The sequence below is a fragment of the Symphalangus syndactylus genome, chromosome 16 (assembly GCF_028878055.3).
Source record: "Symphalangus syndactylus isolate Jambi chromosome 16, NHGRI_mSymSyn1-v2.1_pri, whole genome shotgun sequence".
NCBI lineage: Eukaryota > Metazoa > Chordata > Mammalia > Primates > Hylobatidae > Symphalangus > Symphalangus syndactylus.
Window position 1 is genome coordinate 68,485,083 of NC_072438.2, and position 23,390 is coordinate 68,508,472.

The 23,390-nt window shown below is 39.5% G+C and overlaps 1 protein-coding gene across 5 annotated transcripts in view; it reads right to left on the bottom strand.

The window, feature by feature from the left end:
- Positions 1-232: 232 nt before the first annotated feature.
- The window catches only part of LOC129464923 (S-phase kinase-associated protein 2), a 33,545-nt gene continuing 10,387 nt past the window's right edge, over positions 233-23,390 (bottom strand). The window contains exons 3-11 of one of the 5 annotated variants that reach the window (XR_008651806.2): positions 21,780-21,891; positions 18,769-18,912; positions 16,975-17,109; positions 15,017-15,115; positions 13,814-13,944; positions 7,223-7,274; positions 6,946-7,053; positions 5,450-5,662; positions 2,333-2,442 (exon numbers count right to left, since the gene is read on the bottom strand). Coding sequence is in view for 4 of the 5 variants with exons in the window: in XM_055246423.2 (XP_055102398.1) it covers positions 2,229-2,442; positions 6,946-7,053; positions 7,223-7,274; positions 13,814-13,944; positions 15,017-15,115; positions 16,975-17,109; positions 18,769-18,912; positions 21,780-21,891 (995 nt within the window). In the remaining variant the exon portion in view is untranslated. The other 4 variants (XM_055246423.2, XM_063619553.1, XM_063619554.1 and 1 more) reach the window with 4 other exon arrangements.

The window sequence follows — 23,390 nt, forward strand, 5'->3', positions numbered from 1 at the left end:
TAACAAGCCTGTATTAGCCCCTTTTAAAAAGGCATTATAAACTTTTTTTTTTTCTTAATGTATAAAGCATATGAAGTAGATGGGTCAAAAAGGACCATCTCAGGGCTCTGTTTTGAAGATTCTTATTCTGGGTATCTAAGCCAAATGGCATACAACACTAAATGCTTTCAAATTTTAACCACAGCACTTAAAAAAAGAGAAAGAAAAAAGGAATACAACTTAGCTTAAGTACTCATTTTTATAAAAATGTGTTTTATTGTTTTAAAACAAGTCTATAAAAGTAGAAATCACATACAAAAATACAGATTACTCTGACATGTTGGCAAAATAGCTTATGGCTGGACTTGAGTTTGGAAGTTCTGCATGTTTGAGGGCATCCGGATGTCAGAGTCCAACCGGATCCTAACCCCAGTTCTTGTCACTAATCTGTAAACAATAATTTCAAGTAGTATTTAGCACTTTTTAACTACTAAGAAATTGAAGCATTATCATTTCCTGTGCAACCCAACTTTAAAATCTTCCTTAGGTCTAAGCAGATAAAGGCACTTCATACTATGTTTCTAACATTAACAATTTTTGATTAAAAAAAAAAACAGTTAATACAAATGACGGGTATTGGCTTTTTTTGTCATTACATTTTGAACATACGAACAAGTCATCAATTTAAATTAGTTTTTGTGATTTTTAAGAAGTAGAATTTGGCTGGGCGCGGTGGCTCACGCCTGTAATCCCAGCACTTTGGGAGGCCGAGCCGGGTGGATCATGAGGTCAGGAGATCGAGACCATCCTGGCTAACACGGTGAAACCCCGTCTCTATTAAAAATACAAAAAAATTAGCCAGGCGTGGTGGCGGACGCCTGTAGTCCCAGCTAGTCGGGAGGCTGAGGCAGGAGAATGACGTGAACCTGGGAGGCGGAGCTTGCAGTGAGCCAAGATCGCACCACTGTACTCCAGCCTGGGTGACAGAGTGAGACTCCGTCTCAGAAAAAAAAAATAGAAGTAGAATTTAATCTTTTCACTTCTCTGTACCAGTTTAAAAATATATATATATCACTGATGGCATTAAAAGGTCCCACATCTGGATTTTAACTCTTATGTAGGTATAAGTAATGCTTACCACTGAAACTGCATGGAACATATACCTGCTTCTATTGCATATTTCTGATTGAAGAGAACATGCAGTTCCTCTTAGGGAACTGTAGGTCTGATAACCTTATAAATGGATAGTTTCAAACAATTATTGCTGAGAGATCATTAAAAAAAAGACAATTTAAAATACTTGATTCCAGAGTAATATAAAAGTAACCTTAAGAACCTCAGCGCTAAAGGAAAACAGCAGGCAACTTCAGAATTCTTCCACCCAAATTTTCAAGAATAGAGACTGCATTAATACCACCTTTCTAAAACAAAGCAAGTCATTTTAAAAGCTAAAGGACCCATGTTAACATAATTTGATTATCAAGTTAGAAAACCACAATTATATTTCTCATCTAATTTAGATTCTGGAAACACAGTAACTTCATGAACATTACAGGATACTTCAAATTAACCTGTCATAGAAAACTGTCTGCTGGGCCTTCAAATCCTATACTGATTCTGTACCTCTGGGTTTTGTAATGTTTGGTCTTTTGTAAGTTTTAAGGTGAATTACATGAGGTTACTTATTTCTATTAACCTAATTTCAAATCTAAAGGCAAAATTAAAATGCATTTTTCTCTTTCCTATTCCTAGAAAAGATGGCCTCAGACGCTACTATCCTATGATTCTCTTTTTTGTTCAGCTCATAATACAAATAGCTTATTGTTCTTCTAAGCTGTCTTATAAAGCAATACTATAAAATTAAATAGATAAAAGTTATATGGGCTATGAAGATTGTTTGCTGGTGGTAATTTTTAAGCTTGATTCCGAATAGACTTAGTAAGAAGGGCACTTGGAAGAGGTGGCTCAAATTTTGCTCTTTAAGGTATCTTGAAATTTTAGGCTCACTCTCCCAAAATTTCAAAAGGCCTACAACTTTGGCTCTTAAGAGCAAAGCAGTGATAGAAGCTTTTAGAATCATTTCAAAAAGCAAGATTTCATAGTTTTCCCTCTCAAATGGCTCCCTAGTATACTCGCAGAATGAAGGCAAAGGGAAAACCAAGAATAAAACTAGCTAAGTACTCCAGCAATTGGGCTTCCTGCCTATTTTCCCTGTTCTAAAGAAGAGACACCATCCTGCAATAAATACTTCATAGACAACTGGGCTTTTGCAGTGTCAGTCGGCATTTGATGCCCCATATCTCCTGGTTCTTTTTGTTGCCAATAGTTGGCCTGGCAATGGTGGTGAAATGGGAGCAATTAATCTGTAGATGAGGAAGGGCTTCCTTTAACAGTTGAAGGGTACCATCTGGCACGATTCCAAAAACTTGTAGTGTTTTTAGTGTGGGAATTTCTCCAAGTTCACTGGAAAGGAAGAAAAAGACTTTCAGAATAGCAGTATCTATGGAAACTGTTTGACTAGAGTTATATGACCCAAATTTTACAATTTGTGTCATCTACAAAATGCAGTCTGAAAATATAATTTACAATAAATGATTTGAGAAAATAGCAAATTAAACTGGAAAGCACAGACCATATAGCTTGAGCAACATGTCATTAGGAAACGCACTGCTGCATTTTATTGAATGAGGTTCCTAATAACCTTAGAAACTCAGGTTTATTTAAGAATCCAACCATATTTGCTTCCTTTCTCCAATTGTGATTTACACAGTGATCTGAATGGGGTTACTGTGTTGTGAGAAGAAACTAGCAAGCAAGTGATGGTAAAAGCAAATGTTTTACTGCGGCACCAGTTGGAACCACCACAGGTTACATGCAAATTAAGGATATGAACTTGACTTTTACTTGAACTAGGCTCATCTCTCAAAGGGAGATGTTGTCAGGATTGATGAACTTCTTAATAATGGTTCATAGTCAACAAGTCCATTATGTGTGATGAAAACTACCACTGACTTCCTTAAGATATTTTAGATAGGGTTATGTAGTCGGGTACAGGTGGAGAAAATTAGTGAAAAATCATACCCTTTATAGGAGGCAATAACCATCTTACCTCCCTACGTATTACCATTTTTTTTCTGCATAGATAAGCCAGTCACTTTAGGTATTTCACATTAGATGAAATTCAACCCTGTTAACAGTGAAATTCTGTTTCACAAATTCTGTTTCTCAAATTCTGTTTCACAAATTCTGTTTTTCCAAAGTAAATACTGTTTGGTGTTGGTAATGATTTTTTTCTTCTTAACTCAGATCTACGTGCCTAGAAATTCATCTCTCTGATCTGTATTTGCTCAAGGTTGGGACACACAGTACAAAGTCTCAGGAAAGGGAACATTTATTTTGGAATTTCAACAAAATCCTACTACAGATCAATGAGCACATCAATGACCTAAGGTCAGAAACATCCTTTATATTTTCACATTGTCAATAATTACTTTTAAAAAGCCCTAAACATTCCTTATAACTGTCTTCCTTCTAGCCTATTCTATATACCAATTTCCAAGGCATACTCCTAAAGCCTAGCTCATGTTAGTCATTCATCTGCTCCAAAACCTTTGATGCTTCCCTTGTCTTTACAGAACCCAGGCTGTTCAGCTAGTCTGAAGACCTTCCGTGTTTAACCTGCTCTTCCAGTCTTCCACTACTCCCCTAAATGTATTTATTCTACATTCCACAAGGTGTCTTAAACCCCACAAATGTTTAATATATGTAGCTGAGTACAAGATGAAGGCTAATTTATAAAATAAAAGCACCATCCAAGTGAAATAAATACACTTGTTCACAAGGGGACAATAAGATCTAAAGGTATATAACCAAAGAAAATCAGAAAAATCAAATTGCTGTCATTAAGTAAACTGCTTTCTGGAATGTAGAAACACTGTCAAAGTAAGATCACAATACACAGATACTTATACTTAATCACTTATGATGACAGCAATCCAGCTCCAACTTTGAATCCCTCATGTGAAACTTGAGAAACGTTGCAATTACTATGAGAATTCTGGTTCTGGTATATCCAAATTAGCCAAATGGTGAGCCATTCTGCACCGGAGAATATTTAGGGGAAGAAACCGTAGGTGGAGGAAGAAAAGGAGGAATGGCAGATGGCAGAGGAGGACATGTTTTTGCAGCAGCATTGGGAAAGAGATTTGGTGAGGAAAGAAATTAAGACCAGACTCTCAGAACACACTCGGGTGTTATATATAAGGGGCTTATATAAGATAAGATGATGGATGAAGAACCAGTTCCAAGTCATAAATCCAGAAAGTCTCTAAAATTTTAAGGAGACCAAAAAAAAAAAGAAAAAAAGCCTCCTGGTATGTGCATTACCTACAACTGAGAATAAAAAATTTGCAAGCATCTTTTAAAAACTACAGTGGAAGAGACTGAAGAGCAAACTAAGGGAGAGCAAATAGAAATAAGTAGTTCAAGAGCCATTATTTCTAATGTAAGAAGTGTAAAATGACACCAATGTCTTATGTATATTGAATTTCAGAAAATAAAAGATATTTATGAACTCTTTCACAGGATTGCGCCTTACCTTATCTATACAATCATCTGTTTTCCTTATAAAAATCTTAAATGCCTCAACTACAAATGCTCCTACCACGGAAGATTTTTAGTCTTATCTTAGATTAGTTTACTATCTCCAGCTTGGGTTTCTTACTTGAATGAGAAATAGGGAAGAATTAGAAGGAAGTTTAGACATAGAGAAGAAGACCAATTAGGAAGTAAGGGAATAAATATAATGGGAATAGGTCCTGGGGAAGAAAACTTTATAGTTTCTCAAGTATTTTAAAATATTACAGAAGAAAGACATTCAAATTGTATTTTCCCACTTCTGAGAAATAAATAGCCTTAAGTTCTTTAGCAAAGATGGCTCTCTGGAAATTATTATGGAAACATCCTGGAATTTTTATTATAAACCTCAAATATATATCAGCTGCCAAAATGATTGAAATTAGAGTCATTCTAATTCTCATTTTATATTGAGAAACTTTTAAGCATAAGGTGCCAACAAACTCATCTTAAAGGATTCACAAGGCAAATCAGTATAGTATTTACACAATACCTAAAGAAATATACTCTTTTACCTTAATGTTCAAGGACAGGATCTTTCTTTTTCTCTATTCTAGTGGTCTGACTTGTAACTAAACTCCTAATGCCCATTTGTCTTATTTCATAATATTTGTACAAATAAGAAATAATAATACAGTGAAGGTTCACAATAGGTCTGTGACTTCAGGCCTGTGTTTGTAACCATCAATTCACACTGCCTCCAGGTATTACCATGCGATTATTATGCAGGTATGGCAATTACTATTACTATTATCCCACTGGAGAAAAATATTAAAATGAAGAGCTCTCAGCCTTCCCCTTGCCTCTGCTTGAGAAAAAGCATTTGGGTCATTACCTGCTTAGCTTCTTTCTTTCTGCAGAGAAGGAACAAAAGCAAGACACATGGATAGATTCTCTTGAGAAAAGCAACCCGAAAAGAATGATCACCACACTCCCCAGGGGGCTGCACAGGCAAAGAAGCAGGAGGCCAGATGGCAAGGACAGGAAAGAATGGATGACAGAGAAGCCTTTTTGGGTAGACGCTAGAAGCTCCTAGGAGTTCTGGATGCTAGAAAATAGAGAGGGCAGGGATTTTAATAAGAGTTTCATGCACATGAATTTAAACCCCAACATTTGAGAGCCAGGAAAGTAAATCCTGCCATCCTATTTTAGGCAGTCCTTTCCCAAATGAGATACCAGCTCAGACCCTGAACCCCAAGATTAATTAAAAAATGATTAATTAAAATGCATAACTGCCAGATTTCCTAATTCTACTAGTTAACTCTGTGTAGCTGAAGTATCTGATTTATTCATTAATTCTTGAAACTAACTTAAAAGATTCAAACTATGATTCTGAGGACTAAAGTTCTTTTTCAAATTCACCACTCTTCCTACCTAGGAGCTGGAAGCTAAATTAACCTTTAGTTCATGAGCTACATAAATGAGTCCAGTAGCCGCATTCAAGACATGTTGGGCACCTGATCAACTCTAAGATACTGACCTCTTGTGGTTTTCAATAAAACTGCTACACATGTACATTTGCCATTAGGAGACTTTTCCAGTCCTTTGGAATGAAATACAGAAAACCTTTTAAAACAAGATATGATTTTTAGGATGAGTTGGGTATGGCGTTTCCCAAAGGAAAGATGGACCAGGCTGCTTCTTTCTTGCACTCCCTTGATTTTGTGGAAGTTGCTGAGCAGGTAAAACTAATCCTTGTATAAACTATTAGATTAGATAGTGACTATTTTGCCTCTATCCAGGAGACCTAGGATTTAGATCCAGGTCAGCCACCAACTCACCATCAGTTCTGAATAAGCCTTAACACGCCCCTGTTCAAAAACAGCATCAGACTTACAATACATACCATCTACAGGCTTATATCTTTCCAATTTCTTCACTATCCAGGACTTACATCACTAGAAGATACAGAACTTTAAGCCCAGATGAAAGCTTTTGGAATCAACTGGAGTTAATCCGAAAAATTTGGAAAGAAAAAAAAAAAAAAGACACTAACCCACATTGGGTCTGCCTTCGAAATTATACTTCAAGTTTCCTGGAGGAAAAGGTTATCTTCTGCTTCTCTGCTAAGTCTTCGCATAGATACTAAGACAGCAAGCTAGTAATTAAAATTGCTTACAGCTAAACAATAAATGTTTAGTGAACAATCTGGATCAACTCAATTTCACCAGTTTAAGCAATACTCTGCTGATCTTTCATAGCCAGTCTGTGGCATACTCATTACTAATGTTTTGGTTTCATATGTCTATTAATAAAAATGGATTTTCACACCAAGGGGCATCTCTGTTGTTTCCTGCTTTCTATTAAGCATTAAAAACAAGACATACTTACAGTAAAGTTTCAGGTATTATATCATAGCACCGACTGAGTGATAGGTGTTGGAGGTAGTTGAGCTGGAAAAATTCCTGAAAGCAGTCATTCTTTAGCATGACACTATCACTGTAAGAAGGCAGAAAAAAAGATATTGAAAAATCACACATTGATCCTAGATAAAGAAGACAGAAATAACCTACTGTTTAGTTGCTTCAATTCAACATTGTGATCCTTTCCCAATTGAATGAGAAATCAAGATTTTTCAACTTTTGATCTAAAATAAATAAAAAAATACCTTAAGTCTAGATGGACAAGATTGGGGCATCTTCTAACTAAAGTAGAGAGATCTAGGAAAAGCAAAAAAATATGATGGTCACTATTAAATGAGGAACAAGACAAGGATATCTGTTATCACTACTATCATCGAACATCATGCTGGAAGTTCAGGGCAATGCAAGTAGAACCACACACTATTAGAAAGAAAAAATAATTATCTTGGAACATAAAATTTTCTACCCAAAAAGCCCAAGAGCATCATCCGAAAAAGAAAACTGTGTAAATGACAATCTTTAGCTTATCTATGTATCAGCAGTAGCAGGCTGGAAAAATAATAGGGAAAAAAATCCCATTCACAATAGCAAAAAGTAAAATTAAACACCAGTATATATATAAGCAAACAATATATTACAAAGGTAGCACCTCAGATCAACAAGAGAAATAATGGATCAGTAAAAAGAAATATTGCTACTACAACTGGAAAAAAATATTTCTCCAACTCAAGTAACATATTTAAATACATTCCACATAATAAGTTCTAAATACAAAAAAAATATTATTTTTGTATTTAGGGTAATAATATATTAAATATTAAAAATTACTAAATAAATAATTCAGGGTAATTATTTAATTGAATCTTGGGATAAGGTATTTCTAAACATAAAAGAAAACTTAGGGAACACCTAAATTTACTACATAAATTTTAAAACTCTACCATATTAAAACAAAACAATTTAAAAAGTATCAGAAAACTGGGAATGTTTTCAACATATATTAAACAACGAGTTAATCTTACATAAAGAGAAAAAAAGATAAATAAAAAATAAGCAATGAACATGAACAAATCTACATTGCAAAATACCAAGATAATAAAAAGGAGCAAAAAATATCAAATAAAATTAGAAATACTTCTTCTCAGCCATGAAGTGAAAAAAAATTCTATTATAAAGTAGGTCCATCATAAAGTAGGTCTTCCATGTACCACAGGTAGATATTTAATTTTATTTGCAGGCTTTCAGGAGCCTGAACCCTGAACTGCTTTTTTTGGATAGTGAACTGATTTTTTTTTTTTTTTTGGATCAATGATAATAACTCAATCCTCTATTTGACAAAGAAGAAGGAGAAGGAAGAGGAAGAAAAAGAAAGTGGGATAAAGGATCAGAAAGGGAGGAAAATAGAAAAAATTAGAGTATGACTCCAGGGTAGACCTGTTTTGTTGTCGCTTGGTTCGTTGGTTGATTTGACAGTTGTATTTTTCATATATTTCGCCATGTTGGCCAGGCTGGTCTCGAGCTCCCAGCCTCAAGTGATCAACCCGCCTCAGCCTCCCAGAGTACTGGGACTACAGGCGTGAGCCACCACATCCAGCCCCCACATTGCTTCTGGCCTCTGTGGTAGACCTCCCAGACGGGGCAGCCGGGCAGAGGCGCGCCCCACATCCCAGACGGGGCAGCCAGGCAGAGGTGCTCCTCACTTCCCAGACGGGGCGGCTGGGCAAAGACGCTCCTCACTTCCTAGACGGGGTGGCGGCCGGGCAGAGGGGCTCCTCACTTCCCGGACGGGGCGGCTGGGCAGAGGTGCTCCTCACATCCCAGACGATGGGTGGCCGGGCAGAGGCGCTCCTCACTTCCGAGACGGAGCAGCTGGGCAGAGGCGCCCCTCACATCCCAGAAGGGGCGCCCGGGCAGAGGCGCTCCTCGCTTCCCAGACGGGGCGGCCGGGCAGAGGCGTTCCTCACATCCCAGAAGGGGCGGCCGGGCAGAGGCGCTCCTCGCTTCCCAGAAGGGGCGGCCACGCAGAGGGGCTCCTCGCTTCCCAGACGGGGCGGCCGCGCAGAGACGTTCCTCACTTCCTAGACGGGGTGGCGGCTGGGCAGAGGCGCTCCTCACCTCCCAGATGGGGCGGCCAGGCAGAGACGCTCCCCACCTCCCAGACGGGGCGGCGGCAGGGCAGAGGCTGCAATCCCAGCACCCTGGGAGGCCAAGGCAGGCGGCTGGGAGGCGGGGGCTGCAGCGAGCCAAGACCACGCCACTGCACTCCAGCCCGGGCAGCACCGAGCACCGAATGAGCGAGCCTCCGTCTGCAGTCCCAGCACCTCGGGAGGCCGAGGCAGGCAGAGCACTGGAGGTCAGGAGCTGAAAACCAGCGTGGCCGACATGGCGAAAGCGCGCCTCCAGCCAAAGGAGAAAAACCAGGGAGGGGTGGTGGCGCGCGGCGGCAATCCCAGGCAGCGCGCAGGCCAGGGCAGGAGAATCACGGCAGCCGGACGCAGAGTCTGCAGCGAGCCGAGTTTACTCCAGCCGGGGCCACAGAGGGAAGAAAGAGAAAAGGAAGGAAGGAAGGGAGGAAGGGAGGGAAGGAAGGGATTTTTTAAAAAAATAATTCAGAGAATTATACACTTTACTTTTGGTCCAGTAATTCCACTTTTAGAAAAATATAGATGTGTATGAATATATTCAATGTGGCACCAGTTATATTAGCCCCTCCTCCAGTTAGTTTAATATGTTAACCTCATCCATTCCATGAAATACACTGCTACTCATTATGAAAAAGCTGATAACATTTCATACATAAAAAAAATACTAGGATAGCTTGTAAACAAAATATATACAATGCGTTATAATTTCAACTTGGCCAAAACACACTCAAACTCACATTTACACACAAACACATACACAGAAAGAAAGAGAAAAGAGAAAAAAAAAAGGCTGGAAGGAAATACATCCAAAACGTTAACTACAGTATTCAAGGGTGTTGGGATTACAGGCAACTTTTCAGAATTTGGAAGAAAGTCATGTAAGCTACTTGGCAATCAGAAAATGAATCAATAAATGTTACTTATTTAGAACAACAGGCAAACTTCATTAACATTTGAGGGATTTTTCGTCTCACAAGTATATCCCGTCCCCTAAATTCTGGACTTGCATTTTCAACTGCCTCCTCAACATACCATTTGGATATGAGATAGGCCTCTAAATTTATGTCTAAAATCAAATACTCAATTTCTCCCCCAAATTTCCTCCTCCCCTAAACTCTTTCCCATCTCAGCAAGTGATAATTTCACGAATCCAGTGGCTTCAGCCAAAACCCCTGAAATCATAGTGGACTATTTTTCTCACATCCCACATTCATTCTGTCACCAAATCTCATGATGTTGGTTTTTAAAATGTGCCCAAATCTGATCATTTCTTACCACCTTAAGTGTCACCACCCTAGTCTCCTAACTGGTCTCCCTGCTTCATACTTCCCCGCTACGGCCTTTTCTTAACACAGCACTAGCGTGAGTCTTTTAAAATGAAGTCAGTCATATCATTGCTCTGCTTGAAATACTCCAATGGCTTCCCATATCCCATGTCACTTAGAAAAAATTCAAAGTTTTTGCCTTGGCTTAGACAGCCCTTGGCCATCTTTCTCCTCTCACTGTTCTCCTTGCTCCCTCTCACACACTGGCTCCATATCAAGGTATTTGCACTCGCTGGTCCTTTGTTCTTGAATGTTCTTCTCTCACATATGCATATGGATTCCTTCTTCACTCAGTCAGTTCTCTGGGTCCAGTACAGCCTCCTCAGAGAGGCCCTGTCTTTAACCATTCCATCTAAAAGTAGTCCTCTTTCTGCCACATTCTATCTGGTTACTCTGCTTTGCTTTTTGTCTTTGCATTTTTATCTCCTTTCATAACATTTATGAAATATGTTCACTTTCTGGCTTCCCCACTAGAAAGTAATCTTCGTAAGGGTGACTTTCTCTGTTTTGTTCAAGGCTACATCTCCTGAGTCTGGAACAGAGCTTCGATCACTCTACGTGCTCAATAAATATTTAATAAATGACCAAAAAATGAAAAAAGTACACAATAAAATTTTGAGGGACCAATCATCTAGCCAGCCAACTAGCCATCAGCAAAATCAGATGCAATCATACTTTGACACCACTGGAGAAAGAACCAAACATTGGGGGATAAAGTGGGTTAGTTTCCTCTGGCCCACACTTAAGCTCTGTCCTCCCTGGGCAGGAAGTAGTTAGTAAACAGTAGTCACTGCCAATGTTTCCTTTTCACTGTCCCCTTCATTTCACCATAAACAGTAGACCCAACCTGAGCTAGAAGGGATCTTAGAAACCACGTAATCCAACCCGTTCCTTCAAAGGAGAGATGATTTCGGCTATAGAAGTCAAGGTCAAATCCAAGACCAAACGTTTCTGTGCTTCATCCACTGCTCCATGGAAAGGTAGTGATGGGGGTAGTGGGAGAAGGAACAGTAATAACAGCCAACACTAATTGAACTCTTACCATGTGGCAAGAAATGTTCCACATGCTGTACGTGTCTTAACTAATTTATTCTTTCCTGTAACTCTAAGAGATGGGTTCTGCTTATCTCCATTTTACTGCTGAGAAAACTAACGAACAGGCAAGTTTAGCAACTTGCTCAAGTCTACCCAGTAAATGGCAGGGTGGATATCTGAACCCAGGCCATCTGGTCCCAGTCTATTAGCTAAAACCAAATCCATATTATCTCATATATAATGAAATGGTGTGTGCTATTGTTAATGACATTAAAAACTTTTTATCCCCATTGTATAATTAAAAAACTAACACTTCAATTTATATTCTGTCTCTCTGTCCTGAATGTGTCTAGCAAGCAGAATTTTAATACCTACTATTTCTGCCAAAACTCGGTAAACAGGCTCTCTGTTCCCTTTCTTGGAGGAACAGAGGGAAAGGTTTTAAGCCGAACTTGGACAAAACCAACAGCACTTTGCCTACAGCAGTTTCTCAACCTTGCACCCAGAGCCTCGATTCATGTCAGAAAATCTTTCAGTAAAGTAGTGAAAGGTCCAGATGTGGGAAAGAAATATAAACAAGGTACTGCCTTTCCTTCACCTGCAGACAAACAGAGAAGAACCAAGAGTGATGGGATTTCACACCAAGAGAATGCTCGTGGTGGGAGTTTAAACTTCTTGGAGGAAAATTTGGCAGAAACTATCCAAAACTTGAGAATAGTACCTAATGCTGGACCCAGCAATTCCACTTTTAAGAATCCATCCTTAGAAGTGCATCCAAAGATTTGTCTCTGTCACTCATAAAATTGTTTATAGGAGAGAAAAACTGGGAAGATTCTGAATGTCCATTAGAAGATCAACTGCATAAATTGTTATTGATTTAATATAAATTATTCCATATCTATTTGATGGACTATCACATAGCCACTGATGATGACATCATGTAGTCACTGAAAATGGGGTTATCTAGGGGAAAAAAAGCATATTACGAAGTATTTAATATACTATGTCTCATTTAAAAAAAAAACAGCTTTTGTACAGGAAAAAGCCTAGCAAGATGTTATTGATAATTTGCTTCCCTTTGTGTTTTTCTATATTTACATTTTTTTTAAATGACTGTATAATGCTATGATCAGTTTTAAAATAGTAATTATAAATACTGGGTGGGGAGAGTGGTATGAAATGAAGACATGATTGCCGCTTTTATGGCTTACTAAAGAAAGTGTTCACCTTGTCTGAAAATGCAAGTGTTTGTAATGGCAGTAGTTCAAATTTGAGTCCTTGCACAGGTGAACGACTCGAATCTCTACCCACTCATGAGAGTCTAGCAATTGTTTTCTATAGCTTTATACATCTTACCAGAGGACGTCTGTCCTGGAGAAGTAGTTTTATACTACTTAAATTTTAAGATCTATTCTGCAGATGTTTGATTCAAATCTTTTTCAGAGTAATAAAAACGATAATAAACAAAACACACTCAAATAAGCTAGTACTAACATCAAGATATGGTTGATGTGTGTTGCTGGTTTAACTAGGTTTTGTAGAGCCCACAAACTGAATGTTGGCCTGAGACGGTGAAGCCATTTAAAAAACTTGCCATTTGTAATCACTTATCTTTGCAAATCAAGATTTTCTCATTAACATACAAGTAAAATAAAGCATAACTGAATATTAAGGTTTTTAAAGACTGTTCCCTGCTACCCTTGACTTCTAATGCCTGTTTTCATCTAAAAATCCTCGTTGCCCTCTTGGACTGAATAAAAAGTAAAAGTCATAAATATGAACTTATTAACAGAGTTTATACAGTTTTTCAACCTGGGAACTGATGTTTGGACCAGATTATTGTGCATGCTATTCTCCATCCTATACCCCGTCCACCAGCATCCTGGCTTCCGCCCATGAGAGACCAGCAGCACTCCTACAGCTGTGACAATAAAAAATGTCTCCAGACATTGACAAATGTCCCCATACAGACAAAATAGCCCCAATGAAGAACCTCTACTTAATACTAATTAAATGCTACATTTATGTATTTTTATGTTGGGGTTTTACCTAATCATTTAATTGATTAAAAGTTTTTCTGCTTAAAAATACATCGTTTCAAGTGTAAAGGTTTCTACTGTTAGATCCTGAATTCAAACCTTGGCTCTAGCTCCCCAGTTGTTTACCTTCACCTAACCATTCTGATTAGCAGCTACCTCATCTGAAAAAGGGGACTAACACATGCACTGGATTAAATGAGAAAACTTATGTGGAGGAACGATTAGGAGAAACTCAATGAATCTCATCTATTATGTTGTGAAGGCCTCAGTGGTCCAGGCTTGGAAGCTCTAACCTGATTTCTGGAGATTCTTTCTGTAGCCACTAAGATTCAACTGGGTGATGGTCTCTGACACATGCGCAACAGCCACTTGTACATGCTTTTCAGTGAAATCAAAGCACCAGGAGAGGTTCAGCTCATCCAGTCTGCACAAAAGAGGGATAATAAAGAAAATATGAAACCATCACACGGGAATGAGTTTGCCTCAAACTGCGAACAAAGAAAATGCAAAGCCATTGATTCCTTATTTCACACACAGAACACCTGCTTCTCTAACAGCAGCTACCTTCAGTCACCTAAGTATATCTTGTTTGCCCCTGAAAGTTGCCAGCGGATCAGAAGGACCTTAGTGAATGTGCCTCCTCCTGGAAATGGACCACCCAACACAGACTGAACAATTACTCAGGATGTTTTACACAATTGATGGATTGCACTGAGGATTCCTAATAAAGAGATGCTGACATTGCAAAAAGCCACTTCATCTTACTGTGCTTCTGCTAACTGAGCAAAAACGAGGGTTTCAGAGACAAAATACAACCATTAATCCCCACTCCCCACTTCTGGCACTGCTGACTAAATATAGGGCTATACATTTGATCTCACTGATAACATTCATATCCAGAGACAATCTATTTTAAATGGACCATTAACAAGACACAGATTCAAATGCTGTACCATGGAGACCAAGGGATATTTTTTAAAAACACACATATGCATAGTACTGTGTATTCCAAAAAGAATGTATTCCCCTCACTTAGCAATATCTGTAACTCTGTATTCTTTATGTGCTGACATAATTATGAAAGATATTGTTAATAGAATTGCCCAAATTTATGGTCTATATTTATAAAACACCAAATTTGATAAAAAATTGTAAATTAGGTCTACAGACACCATAGGGGAAAAAACCTGAATGTACAGTTAAGTGTGAGCAGATTTCTTACAACCATACTGTTGATAGACACTACTATACTTCCCTTATTTTAACAGTTCCAAATAAACAAAAAAGAGATCACTATACGAGTATCGCTTGCAAACTCAATTGACTTGGCTCCTGAGTTTGGACAGAAAGTTTGGAGGGCAAAAGATTTTGCATTCACCAAATCAAGAACCTGGAAAGTTACAAAAAGCTCAAAGTTCATCCAATTTCATACAGATGTAAGGGATAATTTTACATTTGACATAAGAGTCTATAATCAACTCTCACATCTTTCATACCTGGAACAGCTGCTTAGCAAAGTCTGCAGGGCAAATTCAGAGAATCCAGAACACCCAGAAAGGTTAAGTCGCACTAAATTTGAGTTTTGTGCAAGATTACTGGAAAAAGAGAAAAACGTCAGAAGAAAAAGACCAATAAGACATTCTATTCATCAACAACATTTAGATGAAAGCAGGCAAGTGTAGTTAAGCTCACAGGTCTTTGAGTCAGTGAGTTTAAAATGTATATCACTATCTCTCAGACATCAAAACAGGATAATTTGCCTCAGTTTACTCATCTGTGGAATGGTATTAGCACACCTTCTTGGTAGGGTTATCAACAAGATTAAATGATATAATGTAATAAAAGACTTAATACGAAGCAAATACACAAGAATATCAATGTACTTTTTGAACTAAAAAGACAATGGAATAAACATATATCCATTTCACCCATAATTAGAATTAGCTTGCAAACTTCTACTTGTAAAATCACCAGGTTCTTTTGATTATACATCTCTCACATTTGCCATCTTCTCTAATACATCCCCAAATGCCCTGTGTTAGTACAACTTAGTGATTAAGAGTAAGAATTCTGGAATATTATATCACTAGGTTCACATCTTGGTTCAGCCACCTACTAACAGTGTGACCCTGGAAAAGACTTATTCAGTGTCCTTGTGTCTCAGTTTCCACATCTATAAAAAGGAAACAAGTAAGATCACACTTCATGGGGTTGCTGTCAGAATTAAATGAAAACGCACTTACAAAATTCACTATCTGGCACATAACACACGCCCCAAAACATTAGCTGCTATTACTGCTATCTGTTTTATATCAGACTTCATCTTTTCTCACTTGAATGAACACAACAGTATCCTTAACTACTCTAGCTTCTTCTATCCTTCATGGACCCTCCATGGTACCTGGCAAGTTAATTTCCTAAATTTCAACTCTTAACGTGTTCCTTCCATTCTCAGAACAACTCTCTCCACCATCCTTCCCTTTTCTTTTTTTCAGATGGAGTTTTGCTCTTGTCACCTAGGCTGGAGTGCAGTGTCGTGGTCTCAGCTCATGGCAACCTCCGCCTCCCAGGTTCAAGCAATTCTCCTGCCTCAGCCTGCTGAGTAGCTGGGATTACAGGTGCCTGCCACCACATCCAGCTAATTTTTGTATTTTTAGTAGAGACAGGATTTCACCATGTTGGCCAGGCTGGTCTCAAACTCCCGACCTCAGGTGATCCGCCCACCTCAGCCTCCCAAAGTGCTGGGATTACAGGTGTGAGCCACCGCACCTGGCCCATGCTTCCCTCTTGATGGAAGAGTCCATTCTTCTTACAGCAAGGCTTAGGGGCCCATTACAATCTAGTCCCTGACTCTCGTCATCTCCTGTCACTCTTCTCCCTTAGTCCTGTGCTCCAGCAACTTCCAACTACGTAACTACCTAGACTGGTTGCTTTGTCTTATTACCTAGAGATCTCCTACCTAGATATCTTCAACACTCAAGAGTCACCTCCTCTAAGAAGGCGGCTCCTCGTGTGTTGCCACATATTCACCGAAACATTTAATAAACACACTGCATGGTAATTATCTGTCTTGCTCATAAATAGTTTACCTTCTTGCAAGAGGAAACAGACATGTCTTGCTCGATGTTTCCTCTTGCAAGAAGGTAAACTATAGCTTAACCAGCATTCACTACCAATGTGGGGAAAGTTTTGGAGCATTCATTTTCTTCCCAAATAACACATATGCACTGTTCATTCTTGTATCTCTAGAACCTAGCACAGGGCCTGGCATATAGTTAGCATTCAAGCTTTTGTTGCTTCAATGAGTCCTGAAAAGTTTTGCAGAAGCCAGAGCACTGCACTAGATATTTTCTGTATCCACGATATGGCTAGAAGGGCACCCCGGTTATATACAGGGAAAAAAATTCATACACATAAAAACAATTGCCTTTGTGACACTCTGCCTGCCACTCACTTCACAATGGGATCCGAAAGCCGCAGGCCTTCCAGGCTTAGATTCTGCAACTTGGAACACTGAGACAGTATGCCATGAAGGGTGGACACTTCTATAACCGAGTTCGACAGGTCCATGTGCTGTACACGAAAAGGGCTAAACATGGAGAGAAAAAAGGGGCTCCATAGGTGGCTCTCACAGGTACATCCAATTTCAAATCAGACCCCTCTTCTCCCCAAATGAGCAGCCAATCACAAACAAGACTCTAAATACATACTTCAGGCATTAACTATAGGGTCATAAAACATATTGCTACTAGTGTATTCCCATCTTCATTCGTTTTTAAAATTCAAGAGGATTTTTGCCAAGTACAGATGTTGCTGCCAATACAGTCCCACTTAGAAAATAACGAGTGGGCATCACAACAATGAGTTGGATGTGGGTGACAAGGAGATTAAGACTATAACAGCTCCTGGTTTCCGGCAGGGGTGAGTGGGTGAGCAGCAATAGAACAGGGAAGATAGTGGAAGAGCAAGTTTTAAAGGGAGACCACGCTGGGCGCGGTGGCTCACGCCTGTAATCCCAACACTTTGAGAGGCTGAGTCTGGTGGATCACAAGGTCAGGAGTTCGAGACCAGCCTGGCCAGCATGGTGAAACCCAGTCTCTACTAAAAATACAAAAAAATTAGTTGGGTGTGGTGGCGCATACCTGTAGTCTCAGGTACTCAAGAGGCTGAGGCAGGAGAATTGCTTGAACCTGGCAGGCAGAGGTTGCAGTGAGCCGAGATCACGCCACTGCACTCCAGCCTGAGTGACAGAGCAAGACTCCGTCTCAAAAAACAAAAACAAAAAAAAAAGGGAGGCCAAATTTAATATTAATTATGCTAATATTGAAGTCCTTGTAAGAAATTCAGGTACAGAAGTTTTTAGGTAATTAGAAATTTGGGAATTTGAAAAGGAGGGCCAAGCTATAGATGAGGAACTGAGAGTCCTGGGCATAAATGTGGGTGTATAGGACACAGCTTGTCCAAGGACAGCATTTGGATTTGAAAAAGGTGGCAGCCAGGAACCAACCCTGGAGTGAACGAAGGAAATCACATGTGTGAAGGAGACTGAGAAGGAACAGCCACAGGAGGAACAGGATAAAAAGCAGTGGGAGAGGCGGTTCTGACTACAGAAAGAAGGGAAAAAGTACTGGAGTCAAGAGACGTGTTTTATCTTTAGCTCTGCTGTCTTCAGCTTGTTTTTCTGTTCAGTACCTAGTTACTCTACTCAAATATGTGATAGCAGTAACCTTAGTGTTGCAAAATTCTCAGAATAGAAAATTCTTTTTCAAAATATTCTACAAAAGAAACAAAAAGAGGGCATTTTTTTCAGGTTCCAAATTTCTCCACGACAAAAATCATAACCCCCAAGCTACAAATATGAAAAGACTCTTCACTTTTTTTATTTATCAGAAATGGGCAGTGGGGAAGTAACTGGGCACCCTTGCATCTGCCAGTGAGTGCTTTACTTGTGCCTGCTGTGTGGGACTCACAGTCCCCATCAGCTGAGGACTTGAGAAGACACATGTGCCTCTTTCGCCCTGGGAAGAGACTAACAGTAACCCTGAGTGAAATGGGAATAGTGTCATTGAAATCTATGCTAGGTTTCAGCAAAAAGGCCCCATAGCAAAGTATGGAATTAACATCCCACACCGCACAGATAACCTACCATAGGCTTTAAGGCTGAAGAAAGAAAAAAAAAAAAAAAGCTTTGATCTGTTTCTACCTCGAAATTTAGAAATAGTCTTTTCCAAGGATTTTTCATCTTTACCTGAAATGTTCAGCCAATGGTTGGTCCATAAATGATCGTGGGCAGCGGAAGGCAATCACCCCTTGAGACAGCAACCGACCAGTCACATCCGGGTGCAGATTTTTACCTGTGAGGTCTAAGGTCTGCCATAGAGACTCATCAGACCTATAAAAGAGGAGATGCTTAATTTGGCCAGTCGGTCACACTAAATGCTAGAAGCCCTCAACAACATTAATAACGAGGAGGACACCGCTGCTAAATCCCCTTGAAGCACATTCTAAAAGAACTTTTGTTTTTAAGTTGACTATACAATTAGCTATGATATTTTTAAGGCACTGGAGAATTTTTCTTGATCTCACCAGGGATAAGCTTCCATCTTTCTCTTTCTATACACTTCCAATTTAGATGGTTCAATGTGAACATTAGCACTGCCGTGATCTAGAACCAGAGAATCATATTCCAGGATTCAAGTTGACAAATTTAAAAAAGATTGCTCAAATTAATTAATTATTATATTACTAGGCAAACAGGATCCTCTAAGAAGTTTTGAATCTATTTGCCACTTTTGTTAAGCAATTATCGTGATTACTGTAGCAACACGGAAATATTACTAAAGGAACGAAAGTTAGCATTATTTTACTATGAAATAAGGCTGTCATAGATATTCAATAGGAACAGCCATAGTTCAGCTGTGCCTCATAATACATTTGAAGCTTAAAACATACACATGTGTATATGTATGTGTACATATGTGTGTATATGAACTAACGTGAAATAAGAGAAGGGAAAAATACAACAGATTATAGATGGTGTTTCTAAAACAAAAGGGACGTTCTAAAAACGTACTGAATAGCACAATAAGAGGGTTTTAATATCCACGGTTGAACTCAATTTAAAAAAAGAAAATGTGAAATACAAGCACATGAAGGAACATTTTAAATGCTTAGGTGTACTAGAATTTTCTTTTTTAATAGTGCTTGAAATAAGTGGACCACTGGCCAGAGTTATGAAATAATTTAATCATAAAAAAATTGTCAGTGTGTGATTTGTGTGACAAATCTATCATTAAAAAGGCGGACTGTAGATAAGATATCCTTAAGAGAGTGGCACACTTTTGTATCTTTCTTGCCCAGACAGAAATCCATTTTGGCCTCCAAGGTATTGACACCAGATCAGCACTGCTCTGGTTTGTCTTGAATCTCATGCTTCATGTTTCCTCTTGCAAGAAGGCAAACTATAGCTTAACCAGCATTCAATAACAACAACCTGGGAAAAGTTTTGGAACAATTCATTTTCTTTCCAAATAATATACATTTTTTAGGAAGATGAACACCTCACAGAAAAATGAATTCGGGAGCTACCTGAACCCTAAGCCAAGCATAACAAGGTATGGTATGATGGTTAAGACTGTGGAGTTAGCCGGACTTTAGATTCCTGCCTTTCCACTTATCTCTCAACCTACTATTCCTGACCCTGCAGTTTCCTCATCTCTGAAGCTGAGATGACACAAACACCATCACTTAAAATCATATGGAGGATTAAACTGCAAACACTGCACCTGTCACATGGCAAGTGCTTAATAAATGTCAGTTATTACTTTTATGACAACTGAGATGAAGTTTAACAGACTCTAGGGGAGATGTAGGTCCAAGAATACAAAGCCACAGATATGCAGGATGAACACATCCCAAGATATAGTATACAACAGGAGAACTAGAGTCGATAATACTGTATTGTAGTCAGAATGTTTGCTAAAAGAGTAAATTTTAGGTGCTTTTGCCACAAAAAATGGGTAACTACGTGAGATAACTGTCTTCAGCTTGTTTTTCTGTTCAGTACCTAGTTATTCTACTCAAATATGTGATAGCAGTAACCTTAGTATTGCAAAATATGTTAATATTTTGATGTTAATGATATGTTAATGATAGTAGCCATTTCACATACATATAACAAAATAGCATGCTGTATACCTTAAATATATACAATAAAATTTTAAAATGGGATTAATAGACTCTCCAAGAAGAGGACAAATGCATAGCTGGCAGAAAAAGAAAACCAAAGTGGGCATGAGTGCGGTGAAGGTAAGTGAAACTTGCCTGCCACTTGCACCAGCATTCCAGGTGTGCAAACCTCTCTGTGGCTCTTCTAAGCAAACAACCCACACCTGTAAATAGCAGCACACCCTTGAAGGCAAGAGGCTCCTGCTATCTCACACAGGGAGTTCTAAGTATGTGGAGGGAGAAGCCAGACGGATGGCCTTTAAACACAAAGCAAAGAATGACCAGGAGGTAGGATAGGGATGAGAAGGCATGAAGATAGTAAAAAGTTCCAGTTGAAAAACATAGCCTTTTTCTTACTCCAGGCCTGTTATTGCCCTTCCAGCTCACCAAGTCTTTCCACATGCAACTCACCTTCCACACTTGAAAAGTGTTGCCAAAAAAAGAGCACAACCCCACCAATGGCTACTCTGTGCGGACCAGGTCTGTGAGTCAGGCATTACACCGGCATCTTCACATTTCATCCTCATAACCAGTGGTTTCCTCCTCGTAACCATTATCCTCATTTACATATGGGGAGACTGAGGCTCAGCAGTGTCAACTAACTCGCTCAGGTCATGCAGAGCGTAAGCAGCAGAGGCTGGGTGTGCACTCGGGTCTAACACCAAGCCTGTGTTCCCTCTCCCCATTGTGCTCACTGCTCAGCCCAACGATGTGAGGAACCGCTGTCTGCATGCACCTCTGTAACTCTCTCCACACGTAAAGCACACCGCCTGGCCTACAGTCAGCATCCCATAAACACATGCTGCACTGAATATAGGGCAAGGTTTCCAGACATTGGTAAGTTTACCCCTCCCAGGAAATTCCTCTTCCACTGTGAAATGAGGACACTTATTAATAAAAATATGAAGATACCTAGTTTGCTTTGTGCTGCTCTATTTTTCTTGGTTTTTAGTTTCATCAGACCAAAATGAATAAATAACCTTCCTCTCCTCTTCCTCCCCTACGTTTGCCAAAGGGGTGAAAAATACTTACGCTAGGCGATACCACCTCTTACAAACACCAGAGACCTTTAGCAGCTCAGGGAGGCACAGACAGGAAAAGATTCCCAAGAGCAGCTCATCCGGAAGGGAGTCCCATGAAACACCTTTGGAGGGAAAACAAGTGTTTGCCATCACCATTCTTTCACCCTATCAAGTCTACTGAGTCTTTTCAAACACATAAAGAATATACAACATTTAGCTTAAATGGGGAATTTAGCACAAATTAAATTACTCATCCTCACAATTATTTTTGTTTGAAAAATCATTTCTGTTGAACAGAAAAATAATTGCGGTGATGAGTAATTTAATTCGTGCTAAATTCCCCATTCCATCGTCTATGTACCCTGAAGTGACCACCACACTCTCTCAGCAAATGAAAAAGACAAAACCAAGAACACTTTTCCTATTCTTCCCTTCAGCTCTAGCCAGCCAATAGGAGGCTGGGGCATGAACAGTGGTGCAGAGAGCCAGCCAATTGGAGGCTGTGGCATGAACAGTGGTACAGAGCAAGTCCCACCCTCTCAAATGTCATTCAATGACATTGTCAATTCATTGACATCAATAAGATATTGTGGTGCTTCTGGGTGCAAAGGAAGGCCTTGTTTCTCTCTGATGTGGACTCGGTGGTGACCTTATTTAAAAGGCAAATAAATCTTCTTCCCTTTCTGATATGGTTGGCTGTGTCCCCACCCAAATCTCATCTTGAATTGTAGTTCCCATAATCCCCATGTGTTGCGGAAGGGACCCAGTGGGAGGTAATCAAATCATGGGGATGGTTACCTGGTGATAACCGCCCCTGTAATTTGATGCTGTTCTGGTGATAAGTGAGTTCCCCAAGATCTTATGGTTTTATAAGGGGCTTCCTTGACCTCTTTGCTCTGCACTTGATGCTGCCATGTGGAGAAGGACGTTTGCTTCCCCTTCCACCATGCTTGTAAGTTTCCTGAGGCCTCCCCAACCAGGCTGACCTGTGAATCAATTAAACCTCTTTCCTTTATGAATTACCCAGTCTTGGGTATGTCTTTATTAGCAGCATGAGAACAGACTAATACGTTTTCTTTCAGGTTTACAAAAGGCACAATACAAAAGAGCAATACAAAAGGGTGTTGTCATTTCTTAATTCAACAAATATTTACTGAGCTCCTACTATGGTGCCAGGTATCATTTTAGGTGTTGGGAAGGAGTAAATCAGACCCAAATCACTACCTTCGTGGGACTTCGTTCCAGTAATGGGGAACAGATAATCACACATCAAAAAATAAGTAGATTATATGATATCGTATAATTGATCTGTGCTGTGCAGAAAAATTAAACAGGGCAAGGGAGAGAACAGAGAGTTCAGGGCAGATGTTATTAAGTTTGAACACGGTGGTCAGGGAAGGCCATACTGAGATGACGATCACTAAGCAAAGGCTTGAACAAAGTGAGGGAGTGAGCCCTGTGAGTATCTGGGGTGTGTTCTAGATGCAAGGAACAGCATGTGTGTTTGAGGCATAGCAAGGAGGCCAGTGTAGAGCAGCAGAGTGAGCAAGGTGGGTGGGTAGAGAAGAAATCAGAGAGCAGCCAGGTCATGCAGGCTTCCTAGGTCATGATAAAGCCTTTG